General features: G+C 36.5%; 1 protein-coding gene across 1 annotated transcript in view; it reads left to right on the top strand.

The window, feature by feature from the left end:
* The first annotated feature begins 343 nt into the window (after positions 1-343).
* The window catches only part of LOC149778490 (DBH-like monooxygenase protein 1), a 42108-nt gene continuing 16278 nt past the window's right edge, over positions 344-26173 (top strand). The window contains exons 1-9 of the mRNA XM_089939354.1: positions 344-682; positions 4671-4820; positions 5489-5677; positions 11645-11728; positions 12215-12388; positions 12810-12912; positions 13503-13669; positions 14363-14548; positions 15477-15536. Coding sequence (XP_089795480.1) covers positions 404-682; positions 4671-4820; positions 5489-5677; positions 11645-11728; positions 12215-12388; positions 12810-12912; positions 13503-13669; positions 14363-14548; positions 15477-15536 — 1392 coding nt within the window. The 5' untranslated portion in view covers positions 344-403. The remainder of the gene's footprint in view (positions 683-4670; positions 4821-5488; positions 5678-11644; positions 11729-12214; positions 12389-12809; positions 12913-13502; positions 13670-14362; positions 14549-15476; positions 15537-26173) is intronic.

Below are 26173 nucleotides of genomic sequence, written 5' to 3'. Positions count from 1 at the left end.
AAGAACGGAAACAAATACACCGCCACAAACCCCGATGAAGAACGGAAACAAATACACCGCTTCAAACCCCGATAAAGAACGAAAAAACAAAAACAAAAACAGAAATAAACAATTTGACAAAATCATTGCATTTACTTCAATGAGAAAGTAATAAGCTTGGACCGTTTAAATAGATTATACCTCTCTTGATAGAAAATTGTCCGAAACATGTTTCACATATCATATGAGTAAGACATCATATGACTAATTCAAAAGGTTCAAGCGACCAATAATTATCTTGAAACAGCGCGTTTATCAAATGTAAACATTAATGCTACTGATCAGATAAACCTTCCAATAGCGGTTCATTATCTTGTAAAACAGGTATATTACACCCTGGCAGTCACTGACATTAAAATTCAGGATGTCACGAAGTCTCCTTATTACATTTTCCACTGTATTATGTATTACAGTGACCAGTGGCTATATGGGATTTACTCACACAGAAGCCTTTAACTACTCTGTACAGATGGATAACAACGGTAACTATCTCCTCTTTTGGAAGTTGAACGATACTCACATAACATTTCAAGTTCACGTGAAAACCTACGGTTATGTCGGGTTCGGCTTGTCAGACAACGGTAACATGTACCCCGCTGATGTTGTGGTGGGGTGGGTAAAGAATGGAATCGCTCATTTTAAGGTAATTACAAACGTTTATTATTGTTTTAGCGATATCGGTCTGGTAAATGATGATTTACAGAGTATTAAGGACATTGAAGGGTCGTAGAATATGGTTAGATGAAAAAATAGAAGAATATATATATATATATATATATATATATATATATATATATATATATATATATATATATATATAACTCTGTTAATTACAACCTGTAGGGACCCCAAGTGGTCGAATGGTCTATATGAACAATTACTTCGTCGTAGGGATAAATTAACTCTAGTGTTTTTGGAAGTTGTTGTAGGGTTTAACGCCATTTTTCAGCACAAGATAGGTTATACAAGACGGCAAGTATGAATGGTGGAAGAATAACCTGGAAAAACCCAGGAAGGAACCACCGACCCACAAAAATCTACCGGCAAGCCGTTTCACATACCCACATTGGCCAAGCCCGAGACTCGAACCCACGCAGACAGAGGATGGCAGTTATCCATAACGGCTAGGCTACTGGCCCCTGTTTTGAAAGAAAGAAAATGATTAATGGTAAGAGACAAACAAAGAATTTAAAGCCAATTCGTACCAAGCCTAAATTTGACTTATTGAAAGAAAGGTCCGAGTAAACAAATGGTGTAAAAGTAGATGACAAATCATTTTCTAATATTATAGAAGAAAGTCAATTTTTTTTATAACAGAAAGGTGTTTAAGACTTTAACAGTACATGGATTACAATTCTACAAGATGAGTTATGCATTGATTTGAGTGAAACATTAAAACTTTTGCATTGGTCAAACGAAAAATGAACGATGATAGAGAACAACAGTCCACAGACAGAAAACAAGACGTAGCAGCATTTTGCTGGTTATGCCTTTGTTTGCCTTTTGGGGTCCCGATAATCTCCACAGCCTCTATCCCATGACCTCGCAAGCAAACTATTTACTACGTGCAACCCGTGGATACTTAGCATTAATAATCAAGGAAGTGAAGCTTTACTCGATATGATTATATAGCAGTTACTAGGCAGCAGTCGTGGATCGATACTTTCGAGTTATACATAGTACGCTGAGGTAATTACACGAGCCAGTTACAAAAGGTGCAGCTAAAATCAAGACGTTTATTCAGCTTGTCAGAAAATTCTGAGAAAAATAAACTATTTTAATTTATTTTAGCAATATATTTTTTCGGTGTGCCAAAATTCAAAGCAAAATGCAAGCAAGCTATCGCGTCTGCACCTGATATAGTAAAATATATTTGCTAATATCGAGACGTATATGGGAAACTTTCTAGAAATCAAGCTGGCGAAACATCCAAATGACCTAAAGCATCTATTTTATGACGGTGAATACTTAGCATTATACGGGATCATGTATGGATATGGGTAATAATGTTGTGAAATAGTGATTTAAAATGGTGTAGATTTCAATATTAGCTGAAATGGGGAGTGGTCACTTTTCTAAACATTTGAATAAGTAGGAGACTACCGAGTCTGAGCTGATGAAATGTGAAAAGTGAAAGTCCGTTTGATGATGTAAAGGCGTCATCTGTTACGGATACGTGGAACGCATAATCGTATCTTATAGTTACCCATGTGTTTGCACTCGAATGCGGATCAAGCTTGATTTGCGTGCTCGTAATCTTTCTCTAATACACCTTCACGTGGCATCAGTGATTAAAACCCTTTGATTAGTGGTAACTGAGTTCCAGCAAATTTGACCCATTCACTCATACTCTTGTACGGATATATATCTATTTTGGTCAGCAGGTCAATCTCTGGGGTGTTAGCGCCATGGAAACAGTATTGATGGCGAGTGATTGCGAAGTTCTCCGATGTTAGGCCGCTCACTAACTTGTCCAAGGACGAATTCAGCCGGCACCCGGCACACACTAAACGTCATCTATTTATCCCATCTTGCTGCGGATCATAGTTATTGTTGAGTTTGATGATGTAGCTACTGTTTGCATAATCAAATAACCATCATACCCACGCAGGTTATGAAGCAATAAAAAAGATTTTTGTTTTGTTTGGCAAATTCTGAACTATAAATTACGTGCGTTGTGTGCGGTTCCTCTGTACGCGACAGTGATGTGACAATGGTCACGGGCGTTTGTATGGGTGGCGGGAAAAGCTTCTTCGCAGATCCAGCAATGAGTGACTGCGGAGAACGGACGAATGTTGCTATCACCGGTCAAAATCATGACAGCTGGTGAATGGGGCTGCTATCGAATCCATTGAGCTATAACTTCAATGGATTAAGAAACACATCAACCGTTTCTTTAGCGCTAGCGCCCTGTGCACACTCAAGACTCGGTGGTTCAGTTTGTTCGTCACCCATAAGCGCTGTATTACGGAACACTCATGGGACTTGTTCAGCAACTTTTGTGTTCTCGGTTTTGTACCGATGCCACCACAGTAAAACTAATGGTTCGTAAATGTATTTCAAAATATATACTTGTGTTTTGATAACATATTGAAGAAAGTTCAGTGTGTTCACTACTGTAGCTTTCTGATAAAAAAATTTCAACGAATAAACTGTTTTCAATGGAAACTTGCGTGGGTCGGTGGCTCTTTCTGGGTTTTTTCCCCCCAGGTTTTTCCTCCACCATTAATGCTGACCGCCATATATAGCCTGTCTTTTGCTGAAAAGTGGCTTTAAACCCTACAACAACAACAACAACAACAATAACAGATAATTTACGGGATTTTCAGCTTCAAAAATGAAACGGAAACGGAAAATTCAAAATGGATACAACATAAATGTGTAAGGCGTTATGAGATTCGAAGATCGTATTTTAGCGTCAAAACGTCAAAACAAATGTATAATTTATGCAATTTTAGTATGCTTTTAAAACCAATTGTTGTAGTTTCTGATGCGGGAGGTAGAAAATGCAATATTTGCAACTTTTGATTCATCTGCATATAGAAAAGATCAATACAAATACATGTTATCGTATTTTAAAATTATGAATAAATACCATAACCTTTAATCCAATTTAATGTATCACAATATATTCTATAACTTTTTCTGTGCAAGCGAAAACCATCAGCGACAGAATAAACTTTGACCATTTATCATGGATTTGGTGAGTAACGGACTGTAACCTCTTAAAAACTAATAATATCATTAGTTAACCTGGTGCTAATTCTTGCAACACACAAGCCTCTTGTGAGAAAGCTATGTAAACCAGACTGAAGTTTGTGCATCTGTCGTGTTTGTAACATACCACAAAAATTTTATAATAATCGTTTGGATTAGTACATATGCCCGTGTGAGTGGCAAGTACGGGTTAAAAACTCAACTCACTTAAATCTGTAGGAAAGCAGATTTCAGGTCAGAAGTAGTATTGAAAATGTTGCACATCACGCAACTCATTAATGCAATCGCGCGATACGTTAATATCATTATTATATTTGATACTTTGGAATATAGGACATATCTCAAATGACACGTACGCCCAATGCGTATACATAGATATTGCCAAGCCTTTTGAATGTCATTTATATATTGGATGCACTTTATTGAAATTAACGTGTGTATATTGTATCTACTGAAAGTTAGTGGGATAAGATTTGTGCAATTTGGCCATTTAATCAGCTGCGTAAAATAAGATTGTACATCACATATTGTTCAGACTTCAAAAGTGCATACTCTAGCGTAAATTTGTACCCCCGATTGATATTGAGCACTCCCTGTGGCTAATTCCAGATGCTTTCATTAAGGTATTTATAATTTCTACTTTTGTACCTTGGAAAATCCATCAGCGCATTTCTACAACTGGAAATCATTTTCTAAATATTTTTGATTCCATGGGCAGGGTTGGAGCATGATTCTTCAGGCACTCTTTAGATAAGCGCATTTAGATAAGTATTCTCAGCTTTCTATGCGCAGAACATTTGCTCAAGATACCAACAGTTACATATAAAATAGATAACCACCCATAATGCAACCATTTTATATCGTACATAACATTACTCTTTTTATTTATTTGTAACAATGCATTGTCTCGCTAGGATTATCACACTACTATGCATGCACCTCCTGTGGTTGACAAGCACCAAGACTGGTTCCTTATTCACGGAGAGGAGAACGATTTTGGAACTGTGCTAACATTTGTCAGAAAATTAGACACCTGCGACAAAGCCGAAGACAAGAAGATTGAGGCATTTCTTTCTATCCCATATTTAATGCTTTGAACAAGGAACGAGAAGACATTTCTATCATACCTAATGACTTATAATCTATCATACATAAGGGCTTATAATCTATCATACCTAATGGCTTATAATCTATTATACCTAAGGATTTATAATCTATCATACCTAAGGATTTATAATCTATCATACCTAAGGACTTATAATATATCATACCTAAGGACTTATAATCTATCATACCTAATGGCTTATAATCTATTATACCTAAGGATTTATAATCTATCATACCTAAGGATTTATAATCTATCATACATAAGGACTTATAATATATCATACCTAATGACTTATAATCTATCATACCTAAGGACTTATAATCTATCATACATAAGGACTTATAATATATCATACCTAAGGACTTAAAATCTGAGTTTCTGTTCTCATATTAAAGTCAGATTACATGCTGAAGACTCGATTGGACGAAGATTTTATAAAATATTGCTCTTATGAACATCATCTGTATACGCTGTCATTCGAATACGTAATCACTGACTTGATTTTTAATTTGTTTGTTCTCATATTATGTCTTTTTAGAAATAAATACATTTCTTGACTCACAATCATACGTTTAAAAATGATTTACACAAATGATGCTTGACTTCTGCATTGTATGTTACAAGGATGGGACCATACGATTAATTTACTCGTACCATCCGAGTGATCCTGGTTCTGATGACAACCTGATGTACCACGGTCCGGAACACAGAGGAACTAAGAGCCTGTCCTTGCTGAGTGTGTCGTCTGTTTCGTCGGCAAGATCATCTGCAGATCAGGGTAACATCCAGACGTACGACTTTCTGAACGGAAATGTATGTAGTAGTTATCCATAATGTGTGTGTGTGTGTGTGTGTGTGTGTGTGATTTGGACTTTTAACGTAGCTTTAGAAAAAAATTGTTATATCGCTACGATGTCTGCAGTGTGGCAGTTTATAGAGATCTCTAGCACTGAGGCATCATGCCGCAGACAAAAAGCATGATGTTCCACCCAGTCACATTATTCTGACACCAGGCCGACAAGTCCTAACACTAACCTCTTAATGCTGAGCGCAAAGCGAGGAAGCCGTTAGTACCATTTTTGTAAGTCTTTGATATGACTCGGCCGGGGATGGAACCCACGACCTCCTGCATCCGAGGCGGACGCTCTAACCACCAGGCCACCTCAGCGGTCTAGTTATCCATAATTATCGACAGCAAGTGGCCTACAATGTACGACACATCCACGCAGCAATAAAAACTCACCTTGTGCGGTTGTAAAGTAATCAGTCGCAGAAAATAAAAAATACATCTTCATTTGAGTGTATTTCTTCACATAAAAGACTATATCATTAGTGTGTTGATGAGTATTATCATCTCATATGGTATAGTCTGTTTGATTCAAATGTTCAACTGTTTTATTTGCCATTTATTCTCTAAAATTACTCTCACATCGAATATGAACCATCACTAATCGTTATCGTTGCTTGATCGGATAAAAAAAGAATGAATAAAATATTTGCATAAAAGTTTGTAAGAAAACAATGCAGTCGGTTGGTTGTTGTTGTTTTAGGGTTTAATGCCATCTTTCAGCACAAGATATGCTATACATGGCGGCCAGCATTAATGGTGGAAGAAGAACCCGGGAAAACCCCGGAAAGAACAACCGAACCACGAGAAGCTACTGGCAAGCTTTCTCACATACCTACATAAGTCGAACCCGCGACACGAACCCACGCAGACAAAGATGAGATGGCAGTGATCCGTAACGGTGAGCGCTTTAGACCATTCGGCCACTCGGAGCCCCGCAGTTGGTTGGAGTGAAACCGATGTTTAAAGTACAAATGAGGTCTCTACGGCATGTGACAGTTGTAAAACTTAGCTTACTAACAGGGTCAACAATTAGTTTTTCAAGATTTCATCAAAAGCTTTGAACAGGACGTGAATGTAGCCGACATGAGATCAGTCTGTAATAAACAATCGTAACTGGTAGGTTCCATCTTATATGAAAACAGGGAATATGTGAATTACAAAAAAAATCTATCACTTGAATTTCGGATGAACGTGAGAACGTTATCCTTTCTTTTGAGTAGGAACCGAAACGGATGACTGAACTGTCTTGAGTTTGAAATTTACAACAACTAATATTTTATGACTTGAATAAAATTATATCATCTGGCACCAAAAGGGGTGCTACGTCTAGGCCAATATGGCCCAATATGTGATTTTAACACTGGGGTTACTATCTCTACCTAATAGGATGTTACTATGGTCACCTCACATAAGTGGTTACTATTGCTACCTATGTGAATATAACAGGATGGCTATAAGAATGAAACAGACACATATAAGAGGATAGTAAAAACAAAGACCAGTTTACATTGAAACAAGCCACGACGGATGAATGAGTTCCGGATTCAAAACCGCATGCAGTGTAACAACTGTTTTGTCGTATTTTCGTTCATTATCTGTTTAATTGCACAATGTTAATTAGTTTTAAAGACATTTTCCTTACTATCCCACATACAAACAGACAAGCAAAGGCAGTAGAGGTATGGATAATTGTATTTGTCATACATACATACACCACAATCTTTGCGACCGTGATTGTAAATACGAAATACCAGAGTAATGTCCATCTGATATAACTTTCTACAAAGTTGTTATGAAAAATGTTGTTTCTTATATATCTTAGTAAGTAATGACCTATTTAGTGAAGTCTCTATCGTTGCTAAAATGTATGAATTTTTGCACCGAAAGCAACTTTCGATACCGTTGATCACACGGCTGTCGCGAGCTGAGTTGTCAGTATTCAATAAAGGCTTTGAGCTGGTTGCATTACTTATGTGCGACACAAGAAAAGTTGGTATTACATGCCGGAAACGGTGGGAATGATGCGATTTGTTTGTACTTGATAGGAGGTTGAGACTTGCAAAAACCCATATATTGTGAACAAGTTTCATGAGGTCTCTGAAGTGACAAGTGTTATTATGACTGAAAATCCGGAAATATGGGAAACCTATAAGACACAGCTTAACAACTACATCAAATTTTGGAAACTCAAGGATACCAATAGTGAAAATGTGGGATCACTAATAAAATGGATTTCTGAAAACATACATGGAATTTAAACATATCGTGGACGACTAGTATGTCGTTGATATAGAACCGTTATAACCTCTGGACATTTTCTTTGGAGGATAGACCAGTGCTATACTTTTGCTGTACAAGGAATCTCATTGCAAGGATAAATCACAAATTTGTTCTATATTTGGGTCTACAATTGTGCTGAATATTCTCAAGGGTAACACTGCAGTTATGACATTGCACACCGACGTGGAACATATTCGTGAATATGAAGGATGATCTATCTTCCATCCACAGACTTGTACCATCCTGTGTTGCCTCATCATTGCAATGGAACACTACTGTTTCCATTATGTCGCAAGTGTTCTGAACTTGCAATCAATAAGAACCCTGCCGTCAAGATGACCAAGAGCACATTTTGACAAAAACACGGGTGAGTGTAGAATTACTCATGCACTCGATCATGGAAACCTGCTATTAAAATTGTACTAAATTTGGAACTTCCCTACCACAAACTTATACCAAAAAGACGGATCGAGTCCGATGACTTTTGCGAGATATGTGAATGTCCTTGTTGGTTTCTAAGCAAAGACAATAAAGACCAATCCCAACAGTGGTGTTGATCCATTGAGGGAATAGAACTGGAACACGTCAAGTTCAAAGAGGGAAGACTTAGTTGATTGTGATGAATACAAGCACAACTCTCAATTATGCCTAAGACAGGATACTTGATGGATCCAATTAAATACTTATAATGAAGACAAAGAATGATGACTAGATCTTTTTCCAGTTACGAAGAGGTAATCCATTTTATTGAAATCAGTGAGCTTGCCAGCGTGATCACTGCTCCTTCTGCAATATCCCGAAGCCCGTTTAAAAAAGGTTTATGTATATCCATTGCCATGAATACTATGATCCCAACGTCCAAGACCAACGTTTAGAAACATGGAACAACAAACATAACGAAGATACTCTGTTCCGTTCTGCTTCTTGTGGACCACTGAATTATAGATACCAGTACCGAGAAAAGAAATTATAAATGAGCATCAAATGTAGAGTGAAAGACTTGACCCAGATCTATCGTACAAGTGCCAAAAGTATCATTGAAATTAGCCAAGGCAAAGATTTTCTCATCAAAACTCATGAACCACATATGATTGTCTAGTAACCATGTTGTCAGAAAATCATACACAATTATAATGCTTTACTCTTTGAATATCATATTCCTGGTTTTGAACGGGAGAGTTCCAAGGAGGGAAATCGTTTGGCGTCAAAAAAAAACAAACAACGACCAATATATGAAGCTGTGCTTACGACAAGATCGATGCATTGTATTGTTCTACCCTAGAAGGTGATGTGATCCCCGTACAAAGCTCTTTATGTCATCGGAAGCATCATCATCACTGCTACAAGATACACTTTACACAGAAGCTAAAGTTAACCGATTGATAACCACACGCATCTTATTACGGAGAAATCACGGATGACGCCATAATTGGCTGGCTTTTGTGTACTTTGGAGAATGAGACGCAGTAGTGTTTATTAGTGTTTTATTGTGGTTTGACACACTACGAATTGGAACACAACGATTCAGCCTAAGAGTCACACTCTTAATGGCCGCAGTTCTGTCTTTTCATTCACTTGGTCGTCTCTGAGAGTGTCTAATGATTCATATTCGTGGCATAACGGCAATGAAAAAGCATGTGTGAGATTGATATATCCTTTATATTCATGCTACAATATCTAGGTGTAGTTAAGATGTAGTCCAGTTATCCTAGACATTTTTCCATTGATACTTTACAAGAGTGCATTCAGAGTTTATCTTTGGGTTTTTGAGAACATTTTTACAATTACATTGTGAAGTTTTATAAGAATGAAGCGCAAACAACAAATACATTTCGAACATCACAGACTTCTTAATTATATATATATATATATGTGTGTGTGTATGTATATATATATATATATATATATATATATGATAAGAACGCTGTTTACATTAACAATGTTCCAACCGTCAGACATTGACAAATTGGGAACATGTTATAAAATTACCATTACTTTTGCATGCAGTGCTGCATCACATTTCGCTGAAGGATGTCAGTCAAGTGATCGAGGATAAGATTATATTCTAGAGTTATTTTGGTATAGTTAATACCACAGGACAAAACCTCTCTGAATTTGGGACGAAGTGCCGCTAGCGTGTATCCAACCCTAATACAACACGACCAGTGGTTGATGATAAAGCATGCAGAAAAGTTGATGTATTATCTTGAAGAAGTTTGAACTCGCATCGATGAAGAGAACGTTTGGAATGAATGATATAAAGACTTACAGGAAATTTGAAACCCTAATCGAGACGAAATGCATCTAAATCCTCTTGCATCAGAGAAACCATACTTCGTGATTCTCTGCTTGCCTCACTATCAGTTTAAAGAAACAAAAGCAAGCTTAATCATATCGCCTAGTATTTCCCGTCAAGTATGTTGATCTGAATTAATGAATAACTGGGATCTCCATCACTTTCTGACATACGGGTTGTAAACGTCCTCCTGGACACCTGGAATCTGTATCAAACGATTAACTCTCGCACAGAAACCCTAAGAACGTTATGTTTCATCAACAGGAACCCACGGAATCGATGACTACTATGAAGATGAAGAATTACCCCAACCCTCACTCTTCATTCTTGTTTAGTTAGAAAATCGATGGATCTATGAGTATTAACATGTAGATTGTATGTAATTATTGTTCTTTTCGTTGACCGTCTTTCACCCTGTCTCTGCCTCTAGCTCTGCATCTATATTTCAAGGCTACTACTCTGCTTTTTGTCACTCTTATAGCCTTCCTCTTCTATTCACTTAAGTTGCCAATATTGTCTACAATGTATACAATATTGAAGTCCCATAGAGCGCTACAGTGACCCATACCGTTATATTTCCCTAGTGCTATTAATTTCCCGTATTATACTTTGGCGACCACCAATGTAAAATTCCCATAGGAGCCATCGGGTTCCAAACTGATAAATTTCTTATAGGTGACTTTTGTACCATTCTATTAAGTAGGTATAATAGCCCTAATCTTAAATTTCAATTAGGAACTATTGTGGCCTCGAACGTTACATTTTCAAGTGTGATAATAATACTATCCTATTAAATGGCTATGGTGGCCACCCCAATATTAAAGTCCAATATGTTGCCATCTGGACTCAAACGTGGCTGAAAAGTCATCGGAGTCGATCCGTCTTTTTGGTATAAGTTTGTGGTAGGGAAGTTCCAAATTTAGTACAATTTTAATAGCAGGTTTCCATGATCGAGTGCATGAGTAATTCTACACTCACCCGTGTTTTTGTCAAAATGTGCTCTTGGCCATCTTGACGGCAGGGTTCTTATTGATTGCAAGTTCAGAACACTTCACTTAACTACTAAACCTTTTTCCTTAAAGTTGAGATATACGATGTTTTGTTGATAATAATACACACAGCGTTGATTTATATCATTCTAACTACAATACAGTATTGTAAAACTTCAAAGTTCCAGGTTCGATACATGTGGTTTAAGCACGTGAAGGGTGGTTAACACCAGATTTATTATTATTTGTTTTTCTACATTTCCGAGTCTCAAAGACAATTCGTTTATTCATTCTAAGTATGAATATGCTTCTAATTATCACAATCTCCACTTCTACATCATTATTTCTCAACGTTCTTTTTATAGTTTCTGATTCCCACGGCGAATACCACCTACCACTGCCGGGGTTTTCGAATGCCAAATATTGGTGGGAAGCGTCACATGATTAAAGTAAGTGTTCTGCATTGCTGACCTAAAATTGTCCGTACACCAAATTAGGATTACGAGTCCACAGAGCAAGTAGATCCACCCCACCCCTTCTTTCTTTCAATAACCAATCGATTTCCCTCTGCGCACAAACGTTTCCACTTATAATTGCTCTGTTAATCCACAGTCATGTAACATTTCAATATATGCAAGGACCAGAAGGCCAAAAGTTAAAATCGAGGGTTTGGAGGGAGGCCACCAGATGGGGGGGAATGATTTGTAGGCAAGTCCATATTTTGTTTTTTCTTTCCTCCAATTTCAGCAATTTTGTTTCTGACAATTTAATGTAATGCTTTTCATTATCATGATACTATCAGTTTACCCTCCTCTTGGTGCGTCAAATATTTCATATCACCATTTTGAAAATTTCTTCGTTTAATTCTTATCTGCTCCTGTCTTCATCAGAGCGATTATTTCTCTATAATTTTTCGGTCTTTTTAAAAAAATTAGGTGGAGCCCATAATCACCCCAGGCAACGAGATGCACGTGCACCATATTCTGATATATAGATGTAAAGGAATCGATCCGAAGTTTGACGGGATCAGCTACATGTGCTATGATGAGATTCCGAAGGAACTGAATCCTTGCTATGACGTCATTATAGCCTGGGCGATTGGGGGAAAGGTCTTTCCTCTTCTTTACGTCATCATCATTATTATATAAATAGAACTGCACAATACCATGCTGCTACCCATATAACTGGTGATGCGGCGATTATCGCCAGCAAATGCTAATACTACACATACACTTACTACTACTACTACTACTACTACTACTACTACTACTACAATCGCTATTCTGTTAGGAACTATGATCATATGATATTCTCTTAAGTTGTTTCTCTTCAGTTCTTGTTCTTACCCGTTGATTTGGTATATGGCATTTATAAAATAGCATCACTAAGAAACGATCTGATTATTTATCTTTGTGTGTTTTTGTGTGTGTCTTTCCATTTTTTTGCCAGTCTGTTTCTTAGTCCGACCGTGTTTTTTGCAGTCAGTCTGTAAATGGAATATCCCACAGGTAAATCTATCTCTATTTTCAGTCTTTCTACTACCCAGACCATTTGGGGGTTTCCGTGGGAGACCCAGATGATCCCGACTTTTACATCATGGAAACACACTATGATAATCCAGTCCAGAAGTCAGGTGACCCAGTGTCTTTTAGCTATGTGAATAATATAGAAACTACACATTTAACAAAGTATGTCACTGTTAGTGATAAACCATACGAAAGAAAAGAGAATGAAAAAGAAAATGATATAATGATGATTGAGGCACGATAAAGAATTAATGTTTGTGTTTCCAGTATGTTATAAAACCTTCAAAATTTCAAAATGTAGAATATCACTTGTCCACTTTTGCTTACGGGTAGTTTAACTAACTGAAGTCGTGGAGGTATTGAATTTGATTTTATTCAATATTTTACGTCATATTTACAAATAAAAATGCGAAAAGACGATTGAAATATCCTATCACAGCTTTTGATAGGTAATATGTATTAAGAGAAAAATATTTCCTAAACTGCACTTTTAGCTTTCCTCTTTTAATAAATTATCTGCATGTTTCAAGGTCTATTTTCGAGAAACATTGCAATACGTGCACAGAAGTAAGCAGACGGGTACATCCTGAGAGAGAGAGAGAGAGAGAGAGAGAGGCAGACAGACAGAGAGACAGAGACGTCGACAGAGAGATTTACGTGAAATCTATCTATCAGTAGTTATATTTTTCTCACTTAGGCATGATTGACGACTCCGGAATAAGAATAACTTTGACCAAAAATCTTCGTGCCAAGGAGGCCGATATAATGGTACTAGGTCATGTGGAAAATTGGAGTCAGATTACTCCGCCATTTGAAAGTGCATTTCTCACTCGAGGGTATTGTCCGTCGCAGTGCATAGATCACGTGAGCTAAAACTGTGTCTTTTAACTAACAACTGATTTAAATGCAAGACCGTTTGAATGTGTGGGAAATAATTCACAGCAAAAGAATGCTAATTAATTTACGACTTTGTTCGATAGTCAGTCAGTCATGGACATTTTCCGCTCACTAAATTGTGGATAGTCTATACGTAGAAGCCTGATTCCAAACACGTATGGCCATTCTGGATTTGAAATGTATAGTACTTGCAAACGTTATGTATAACAAAGCTCTAGAGAACCCTGTTTCAGGTTAATGTTATTTACTTTTTCTTGCTTATATATACGCATTCGTGTTTTTGTGTGCAGATTCTGTCTTGTGGTGACTATAATGTGTTTTCGTATTCCTTTTGTTATCTTTCGACAGTTTTAGGAACTTAGTGTCAATTTTATCAAAGAATAGTGAGTGCATGAGAGAGAGAGAAATAGAGAGAGAGAGAGAGATTTTCCTTTCGTATGACGGCCAGTTTAAGCATTATCCTGTCCTTATTGGAAAAAATTGAATCATTTTGTACGAGCTCGTAGAAACGTCCCAATACAATGAATGGACATTTATGTTTCTTTGTTGCAATGTTATCCATTAGATAATTAATAATTCACCCCGATTATTGTATCGACCATTTTTCGAATATTGCCAGAATAATATCTCAACAAAGGAAATATTTTTGATTCATTCCAGGCCCTTGGAAATCTGACGGAAATCAAAGTATTTGGAATTCTCCAACATGCCCACCTTCTTGGCAGTGCCATCACAACTAGACACTTTCGAAATGAGACCGAGCTGCTTCCCTTAGCAACAGATCCTAACTACGACTTCAATTTCCAGGAGATTCGTCTGCTTAGAAATGAAATTACAATTAAACACGTACGTTAAACGATTTGTTTATAAGTCTTCTTTTTGGTGATATTTTTTTTCAAAGGCATCTTACTAATTGTAATATACATCTTTGGGAGGAATTTTAAAAGGTACAGCAGATCTATTTTGGTTACAGTATATACATTGTTTTTTCCGTGATAGGAAATATAGCCATTGAATGCTCATCACTAGAACAGCATTTTGGTGACTAGTGGTATTTATAGAAGAAAGAAAGTAAACTATATTTCTTCGAACTTGTTGGGAACCGCACCTTATCACCAAACTTGCCTTATGCTTGTGCAAACCATTGGTCGGAACCCCTTGTTTGTAATGACTTATTCCATCATAACAATACTATTGTGACAGTTAACATTTATAAGCTACTCACGGTGTCAGGGGAACAGTGTTAGATCTTAATTTATAACTGCATTCGTGTGAAAAGTCATCTGATAGATGCAGAGTTTTATTCCATACCCAATGAACAGTCTGTATATTGCAAGTAGCCATAATACATTGCACGCAATATAAACATTCTGCGCTTTTTCTATTATGCAGTATTATCTAATCTGAAGATTCTAGAATATCTAGATTAATAATTTGCATACAAAAGAACAGTCATATTTATAGCTGGTCTTCATTTAATAGTGTACACGATAAAAGAGTTGTGCTGTATTAAAGTGATTAAGGAAAATACATGCATGTGAGTACAGGCAAACAAAGAAAGTTTATATAAATTGACAATAAACTCTCTCTTTCTCCTTCAAAGTAATGTTTTTGAGATGACAGTACCTTTTCGAGTCAATGTTTTCTGATAAAAGTGGAAGAAAATTAAGGATTCGAGAGAGCTTCTGACTCTAAACAATCGCTATAATATCAAATGCAACTGTTCTTTTATAAACAAAGATTTCATAAATTGAAGCGTCTTTGACTTTTTCAGGGAGAAAGCTTCATGGTTGAGTGTACTTATGACTCCACTGCTAGAACAACTCCAACTCTGGTAAGACTAGCTTGACATAAGATCTAAGCGTCATACTGTCAGAATCCCCACATGATTGTAATCTACTAATGCTAACATTTACTGCTTCTTTAAATCCATCTCCAGAATGTAACTGCCAAACTGGCACTCTTTCTTTTTGTCACCCCTATCAACCCATTTGTGCATGTTTAAATGTAGTATCGTTATAGTTGGATTGCAGTGACAAAACGGATGAACTCTTCATGCTAAAGATATATTAGTCCCTATTACTTAACACTAATCTACATATAGTTTTCCTTTTTGGCACGGATCGAAACTCTTGTAAGTACACATGTTACTGCACACAGACATACAAAAACATTCTAATCACGATGTTCATGCATGCATCTGATGCAAAGCATGTAATTGCCTGCAAACTTGATGACAGTCCTAACTGCATGTGTACTGTACTTACCTTGCCACTGCAAGCAAGCAATGAAAATGCACCCTCACAGAACAGAACATGCCAGTACAAACACAAAATTCTAAAGAATCACGACTGAATGCGCTGAACATTGTTATGAATTAGAATGTATATATTTACTCTATGCATATATACATTATGATTTAGCAATCCATTACATTATATACTTTAAATTTACACAGATATAACTTTTAAAAAATAGAGACAAACAATCATGCATAGAAATTTATTGCTATAAAGGATGTACAATATATCAATTTAAAAATTATGCAATTGTATATAGTGTATTGGCATTAAGGCCATTAGGATACAAAGTATCTAACTTATGAATCCAATAAGTTTCTTGTATGAGTTTATTCATGTCACCATGCACAATAGCTATTGTCATGAAAGAAAAATCGAGTAGAGAGTGATTACTGGTGTTAAGTGTGTTGAAATGTTAGAGGAAAACTGAGGATCTCTATATTTTTTTATATATGAAAGCGATGATTATTCATTCTCCTAGAAACTTGTTGAAGTGTTTGTCCAACATATTGCATGCTGCATGTTTTACAGGTTATCAAATAAATCACATCAACTGATATGCAGTTAGTGTTATCACGTAGGGAAAATACCTCTTTTGTATTAGCGCTACTGAAACAAGTACTTTCTCTTATGTTTGCACATTGAGAGCACCGGTTTCTGTTACATTTGGATGACGAAAATTGTCTTTTTAATTTTCTGTCTGTTTAGTTCTAATTCGGAAATCTTGCAAATTATTGGGTCTTCTTAAAGCGAGAATTGGTTTTGTTTGTTTTTTTGTAAAGTGATTTGACGATGGTTTTACTTGATATATTTAGGAGACTCCAATATTTATTAATTATACGGCCTATATTAAGTAATGTAGGATTATATTGTATTGTGAAAGGAGTTATATTTTTCTCTATTTTGCATTCTGCTGTGTTTAAAGCATCATGTTGAGTAAGATTATGGGCTTTGTTCACAGATATAACTTGAAACTATGGATATATTGCTGACATAGCAAACGAGAACATAATTTAAATCTACAATGAACAAATTGGTAAAAGCTAGAATTTAAAAAACATATTTTAATTTCATACCTGTAATGAAGAAGGGACACGCAGAATTGCAGACATAATTTTGTTTAGGTCTGCCTCTTGTGATTTGCTTTTATTGTTTTGTTTGTTTAATTTATATTATGTGCTTGACCTTTGTCCGTTATTAAGGGTAGAGACTTTGCCTACCTGAATAATGTTTTGACTGAGAGTTGTCTCTACCTGATTTGTGTCACGTTGCTTACTAAAACTGTATCCCAAATTCTGACCTTGTTTACGAATTTGTGAAGTTTTCCAGAAAATGCTCTTGCGCGATAGGTCAGTTGACAGATTGTATATACAGGATGTGGTAAACAAATTCTTCATTCATGTTTCGTATCAGTCTTTAGCAGTCTATTATCAGAGGGTTTTGCTTGTACAGATATAATTTCAGAGGATACATTTGTTTAAATTATTCTTTGGAATTATAAAGTGCTCATCGACTGTTTGGACTACAGCACTTCATTTTGATTAATGTGAATTATATCTGGTACTATTAAGACTATTTGATACATTGGCATATTCAAAAAATTGGTGCATCAGCAGGTTCCGAATTATTGGTATACCTACACAGTCAGTACTTTTGAAATTCATTCGGAACATTCTATACTCTTGGACTTGCAATACAACATTGAGGATTATTGGTATTTATTTACCGTGTCTTTTGAACTTTCACGTTGTGTCATATTAAAATATATTCTTTGTTGAGTTTTACTAAACTTGATGGTTGCGCTTCCTTCTGTTACTTATTTTAAGATCATAGAGTCGTAACAATATACAGAGTTCCCTGTCAGCAATGTGCCGAACTTTGTCAACAATTGTTATAACAAAGGGGCAACACGGAGATACTATGTCTAAGTTTTCAACATATGTTCCTCTAAAATATCAGCATGAAATATGGTACGGAAAATCACTGAAACAAATACAGATAGCTCTTTCAATTACGATTAGAAACCTACGATATCTTTCACTGCCAGACCAGATATTTCAAACACATTTGCCGAAACATTTTCCAAATATTTCTTTATCACAGAACGATTCTAAAACCTTCCGCGGTGGCAGAAACTTGAAGGAAAGGGTTTCTTTAAGTTTGAAATCTGTTAAAGCCGAAGATTAAATAAACAAATTGCTCTTAGTGAAGCAGGAGACTCTTGATAGAACCCAGGAGAGTCTTGATAGAACCCATGAGACTCTTGATAGAGCCCATGCAAATTCATCAGAATCCTATGATGTATTCTATCTTAGGAAGTCATCACTTGATGCAACCTTCTATACACTAACAAATATTTCAATAAAATTTGGAAATTTGGTCATCTCGACATGGGTGGCATCATTACAAAAATCTAAAAAAGACATTACCTTCTGAAAGTTATCGTGAAGATATGGATGTACACCATGACGTACATCCGTTAAAATTAATTTGGCAATACATTGAGATACCGTAATGAATGAACTGACCGATCATATCCTACATCGACTGCTTTGTTATCTGCTTTAGATCATATAGTATGTATTATAATGAACGTAAACTACCGATATGCTTAGACATATTTAAACAATGGCGAGACGAAAACTGGTCCAAAGTTGTTAGATCAACCCACGTCTCATATACAGTTCTGTCACTAGCAAACAATTCATGACTACATACAAGATATTTTTTTATCTCTGTAGTTGAGGAGACCACATTTTAGGACAAAATTTCTCTCCACATGTTAGAAGCTTCAGCGACAACCGTCAAGAAACCCACTTCGTAATACGAGTTGTTGTAAACCCAGCTTGGGCAGAGGACACAAAAGTCTTGCCCTGTTTTTCTTTTAGCCTTAATAACATGTGACTTTGACTATGACTGGGTTGTTGTGGACCGACTCACAAACCTTTCTTCAGATGAGTGCTCCGATATACAATCAGGGACTTAGACATTTTCTGGCAAATGAAAACAAGAACATTTTAAAGAAAAACAGATGAATATTTAAAACTTCTTGAGGAACATTAGATTATCCTGACAACTAGTCCGCCATCTTCTCCATCCCGATCCTTTCTCTTGGCTGGTTAGAATTTTGCCCGTATTTAAGGAGACTTGAGATTAACAACCATGCACACTCCAGAGCGTAATAGGCAGCTCTGAACGTCATTTGCAGATAAATGGTTACGGTAGTAATATCAAGGGAATAGGAAGGTTTAATCTTTCGAAACCAAGGATGCTCCAAACGCTACGTAAACCGACTTCAGAAATGTTCGAAACCAACGAAAGCTGAACCATTATTTGATACATAGAAAAGCCACGAGAATATAAACAACTGATGTAAAACAATCACAGTGGTTTTGTTTTACACTGAACCTTTAGTATGTGCTCATAATCCACAGAACGCGAGGCACATTGATGGGGAGATTTATTCAAAGATAAACTGACGTGAGATTTCCATGAGTACCACAAGTATGTACCCGTCAACTTGCAAATCTATATCAAGGGTACAAAAGCACGGTCAGAACATAGTACAAACTGCACCTTGACGAATTGACGCGCATGTATAGTTTAGGATATGTTGTCCTATAATGTATGGAACAAATGTCTGTCTCAGGGAATGTCTTAATCCCAAACGAATGTGATTCAAGTCAATCTACAATCACACGTGTACCCCTGAAATACATACTCACTTCACAAGACAGATAAGTAAGAGAATGTCAGCAGTTCCTCTTTCGCGTCTATACAGAAACAAACAGATACGTTTTCCGCTTGGAAATCCAATACAAGAAGTCACATTGATTCTATCTTTTGTATATCAACCTATATAACCGCACTACTAGTATCAATGTTTAAGGCGATAAACCGAAAAATCAGCAAAGAGGTGATGAATTATCAACCAGTAAACCAACAGCATGTAAATGGAAGTCATTACGCATACATATACGTTTGTTGGGTTCACCGCGTACAACATATTTATTATCGTATATAAGTAGCAATAATTTAACATTCCACCTAATACCAGTGTTAATTCTGTAATAACACAAACACAAATAGTGGATTCATTTGGCCACAGCTCAAGGAAACCCAATATTTCAATACTGTAGATCCTTGGGATGATCTGACACGCCTACACTAAGGTAACATGATGTGCCAGTGTCCCTTTGGTGACAAAGGTGACCAGTCCGTCTAGGTTCCAACGGTCAGATATAATCTGATTTAGGTTTTGCAACTGATTGTTCATGCCTACCTAAACACCTGCCTCTTCTGTTGCTCATTCTTGAGACTTACATTGGTAGACAAGCAACACCCAGGTATGAGCAGAAGAGCGGGCCCTATTTGTGACAAGAACTAGGCCATTTTTCCGAACCATTCCTTCACTCTATATGCACACATGGTAAGGTTATATCCAGCTGAGTTCAAAGATTTGTAGTCGTCTTCCTGGATCAAACCAATCCAGTGGATTTAGACCTTCACCATCTTCCAAATGAGTCGGTCTATAACTCGCTCACAATAAAATAACAGAGAAGATGTTTTGCTTGAACTCTTTTTAGTACCTTGCAAGTCACTAAGCAAACCACTTTAGCAGCAGAGGGGGCGAACAGACCACTTGTCTGAAACCTAATTTGTTTAAAGTATAAGCTTCTTCCGAAATAAAAAAAAATAAGGTCACTACTAACCTGACCGAGAGTTGTGTTTACATACCAGAGGTCCCGTCCCCTCTGCTGCTATCAATTTATCCAAAATTTTATCAAGTCCAATACGATATCTTGTTCTAGGATCATGTAAATTTATTGTTATAAACCCGTGCTGGGTTGATTGTGCTTGTGAAAAGAAATTTCTGAATTTAATTATATCCATGTCACCGCTACACCAAGTTTGATGAATATTTCGCAACGTGTGCGTATCAACTCCATTAAACATAACTAAAATATTGCAGTTATCTCTGATCACTTTTGGTATTTGTGTGTATCGCTGAGTAACATAAATTACATCAGTGTTTTTATGTCTGCCACGCGAAAAAATTCTGGCAGGATTTGATTATTTGTCCAGCATCACATCATCGTATACAACTAAATTATTAATAAATCCGTCTAAAACATCAACGCTCGGCGCTTCATCAATATCGGTTATAAACTCCATAACATCCTTATCTTCGTCCAGTAATCTTGCGTTTTCATTCAAATCTTTAAGTACATCATAACATCGTTGATATCAACTGATGGTGCTACCAAATATAACTTATCCCATTTTAGCCATCTCATTATCAGATTAAGTAATAATTGCGTCTTACCCGATGCAGATAGACCTATTATTATCATTCTGATCGAATTGGGCAACGCAGGATGGTGTTTAACTGGCTCTTGTTTTCGTGTCGCTGAGAAATCAATTATATCCATATATAAATAATATGAATCTATATTGTTTACGTTGTAGAGTTAAAACTCCAACTAATGATCTATCTACGGTTACAACAAAAAATGCGAGAATAGCATATGGTGGAAGATGTGCAGTATGTAACAGAAAAAAGTTTTCTTTTTTACCCAGAAAAGATGGTGGTGATATTGCTAAATTAATGTCAAATTTCCCAGGAACCCCATGGGCTAAATACCCTGGAGAAAAACATCTACCAGGACATAATTATTGTGGTCCTGGTACTCGACTTGATATCAGGCTTGACAATCAGGATCAACCAAAACCAGCTGACTATCCCATAAATGATATTGATAAAGAATGTCACGTTCATGATATGGTTTATAAAAATAAAGATCTACAACATAGGCATATTGCAATGTGAAGTTGATTAATTCGCTAGATCCCATAAAAAATAAAAATATCAGAGAATCATTAGCTAATTGGTTAGTAAAATATGCGATGAAAGGTAAACTCGTATTAGGAGCTGATAATTACTTATAAATGGAATCAATTTATTATAGTCCAAGAGCGACTGATCCTATTTGGAGTATTACGACACACAAGATATCTAACATAACAAGATCCACTGGTAGACCAGCAATCTACAGACTAGATTCAACTGTTCCTCAACGTGGATTTGTGCGTGAACAACTACAAATAATTCCCGAGGACACACAACTGCCACCGCAATCACTTAACTAGCACTCCTACGGCGATTACATTCAAGGCAGGTCAACATCGTGTTTTCTCGTGTATGACCAAGACGGTTATCTTTCCTATCTACGGTAAATTGTCTTGGATCATTTTTCAGATACCGCCATAACATTATGCAATTACAACTCGCACATTGATTATTCTGCTGCTGTTTCAGCGTATTAATAAATTCAACGTCAACATCAAAGTCGCGTTTATTTTTGATCACATTGTTTATAACCAGCTACTTTTTTTCTTATTATGTCACCGTCAACATCATCATCATCATTGATCACTGACACGTCCAGGACAATCCTTCGTAATTGAGATATTCTTCTGACTCTAGATACTGCGAGATAAACCAAATTTGACCACTCGATACGATCATCGACGATCCAAACTACTGTATCAGTAATAGTGAATCCTTGAGATGAATGAATCGTCATCGCGTATCCTGGCGTCCACGGGGATTTATTTGCTTTTAGCGCATCCTCAACAACATTGACATCAACTGCGACAATATCATTCAACACTAAATTCTGTTTCTCGGTCTGTCCTGGTATATCAACATCAATATTTTGTCGTCGTGTATCTGCTGGTCGATAACATAATGGAACTGGCAACGTTGGAAACTTTTCTCGTTGTAACTGAAACAACCGCTGCTGAAGTGTGTCTCTGACTATCTTTCTACTTGCAACTATCAAATCGTTTGGTCTCCACGCGCGCAAAAAGTCGTTCATGGGTGTTTCTGAAATCACTTCACGCATTACTTCACATTGAATTTTATTTGGTCGCAGTCTGATTAATTTTTTAAACTCCCTTAATTCTGGATCAAATGCTCTATGATCATCAGCCACTTCTTCGAAGTGGTCAACAAAATCTTTCAGCCAATTATGTGGAGATGGTCCAACAAAAGGTGGTGGTTGACCGTGATCGCCACACATTATCACAGCAGTATTTCTTGTTAATAGCCAATCAAGAAACGTTTTTAATGTTTCTAACGGTACTGTACATATTTCATCCCAAACGATAATCCTCGGAATATATTTTTCACCCATCCTTGAAGAAGTCCATGCATCACCCTTCCATCGGAAGAAGCTGTGATAAGTACACGATTGTACTCCTCCTATGTGTAGGAGTTAAAACAATCATATCTGAATTCTGAAATAATTCGATTCCTCGAGTCGTCTTACCAGAACCTCCCAGTCCGTTCAGATAAACCGTTTTATTTCTGGTTATTGGATCGTACACCGATGGTGCAGAAGATAGCTTTAATGTTTGATATTTTTTACAATAAATATCTTTAATTGTAACATCAGAGGATCCGGAATAATCGAGTATGTTTTCTTTTTTTGTTCTCCACGAACCCCACTGTGCACAAGTATCGATATGTAGTTGTTCTAATAATCCTGAATATTCTTTATTGATATAAAACGAGTCCGTGGCAATTCTGACAGCAAACTTCGAAACCTTATTTATCATCGATAACAGATTTATCGAAACGTATGCGAGCATCGACGATCTTAAATCAGTATACTGAAGTGACTCACCGTCCATGTAGCTCACAATTGTACCTAGTTTAGATCCATTTGACAAGAAAGCTATTTCTCGACTTATAAACGTGTTTTTCTTCGTTGTATCAGCGATTATAAACTCTAACTCAGCATCGTCCATGATCAAACTTGTACAATGTCGTTTATGATCGTATGATCCTCCTTGAGTGAACTTGCCAATTATTTTTCTGCCAAGATCTTTCGTAATTTTATTCTCGTAATCTGTTTTATCCGGGTTTTCATCACCAGAATACTGTTTTTGTTGTGGTAACCAAACTTCGGTTTGTTTCCGATACGATATAATTGCTTCGCTGATCGTCAACGATATTAACATCGCACAATCAAGCATATATCGTAACAGTACTATTGGTACCCACATTGTTTCTAAAAAATGTTTTCCAAACCAAATATAACAAATTAGATGAAGTCCCATAGCAAACTCGAATGACTCGATACGAGCGAATCCAGTCAGGTCAAAATCAGGTAATGGTCCATTTATCGATACTCGTGTCATTTCATGCGTCGGATGATCGAATCGCTCAAAGCACACAGAACAATCTCCGTACCCGAGAAAACTTCCGGGATAACACGCGACCATATCAACCGAAATAACATCTCTGTGATCGTATTTAGTATTCCATAATCCACCCTGTCCGTATTCGACACAACTGGATAGTATGTCATTGAGAAAATCAAATCTAGTTGTTACCACGAATTTTTCTTTCTAGCAAAATGAGACGCAACTGACGGAACAGTAAAACAGTTGCTCAATAGTTCGTCGGTATCATCAGTATATTGCAGTGCAAGGTTTTTCATTTTCTCGTGGAGAAGATCTTTTCGATAAATAACGCCATTAGGTCGTACAAACTGATCAAATTTATTTTTTTCTTCCATGCATGATTCGTCGTTAGAACTCTGAAATGATCATACTGACACAGGATCGTCTTTACTTATTTCGTTAATAAAATCAAACATATCTTCGCGGTAAATTTTAACAGTTCGATTTCGTGGAAACATTGTTACTGCGCTAGTCCACGCGTGTGCGTTATGATCAATAATTTCGATCGAAGCTCCTTTTGATTTATATTTTGATTCAAACAATATTTTTCCTGTTATCGTCGCTACGGTTATTGGGAACTTTAGTTTTTTCCTAACTCAGCCACATCTTTGATTGACGCCCCGGTATCTTTAACCATTTCTCCCCACGTGTTTATTATTTTACGTCTTTTATCCGTTAAGCCGCTTCCACGAAAATTTCATCGGCGCCAGTTAATCAACGTTGGGTTTTTCATTTATCACATAGATTCCATAAATAACTGCTGTTACAGGATACGCTCGCTCATAATATGGTTTGTCAATGCCAGTCAATAGACCTGGTTTGGAATCTTTACATAGTACGACAGTTTTATAACCCTTGTGTACAGGATTATATTTATCACGGATAATCCAATTACCTGTTTCTGTTAGCACGACAAATTTTATTCTGAAAAGATATTTGCGATTATCAATGTAGTTAATGATAGTTGCTGCTCGTTCGTCATTCATCGTAGCGTCGAAGACACCGTTGCGTATAATCTTGAACGTTGACCATACATGAGATGCACCATCTGTGTGAAATTCTTTCTTGGCGCCGTGAGTTTTATTAATCAAACTTTTATTTTTCGGATCAACCAGATCTCGCATCGATAGGTCGGGACAATATATCGAACTCGCTCATATTATATTTTAAACAGTATTTAAATGAAAAATATTATATATAATGTCTCAATGCAAATGGTTGATGATCGGTTCATTGACTCGCTGTAATAAATCCTGTAAAAACGAATTTTGCGGACAACATTCACAGTGTGTTCTTAATGGTAGTTTAGGACCAATACCGTGTATGCGATGTGGTGTCGGAGTCCTGGGGAAGACTCAGTTATGTGCTCGTTGTGGTGGTAAGCGATACAGGGAACTTAAAAGATATTATAATAAAAAATAATGACAGTGACAGATCTATAAAATCCGTAAAGGACTATCTAATTATGTTTTCTGGCAAATTATGATTTAAACAAATACTATTATTATATAAATGGAGTACAGTATGAACAAGTTTCTGAAGCATCCTATCACCAAGAATTACAAATCAAATCGTAATGGTGTGATCAGAAATTGCAGGTTGAAGAGACCAGTTGGTGTTATTAGTAATACTGGTTATCTAAGATTTACTGTTGATGGGAGGAAAAATTATTTCTGTCATCGATTCATATACGAGTGTCATTAGGGGTTGATCAAAGATGGTTTTGTTATTGATCATATTGATGGAATCAAACTTAATAATGATTTATCCAATCTGAGGATTGTCACGCAAAGTCAGAATTGTAGACTTGGAAACACCGGTTGTAATAATAAGAGTGCCAAAGCAGTCTTATCTATAAATTTAGAGACTGTTGAAGAGAGAATATTTCAATCGATGTATGAAGCTGGCAAATATTTTG

Source organism: Sinohyriopsis cumingii, chromosome 17 (genome assembly GCF_028554795.1).
Source record: "Sinohyriopsis cumingii isolate HCF-2022 chromosome 17, ASM2855479v2, whole genome shotgun sequence".
Classification (NCBI taxonomy): domain Eukaryota; kingdom Metazoa; phylum Mollusca; class Bivalvia; order Unionida; family Unionidae; genus Sinohyriopsis; species Sinohyriopsis cumingii.
Note: the sequence above shows the minus strand (reverse complement) of the source record. Positions and strands in the feature narration are given on the sequence as shown.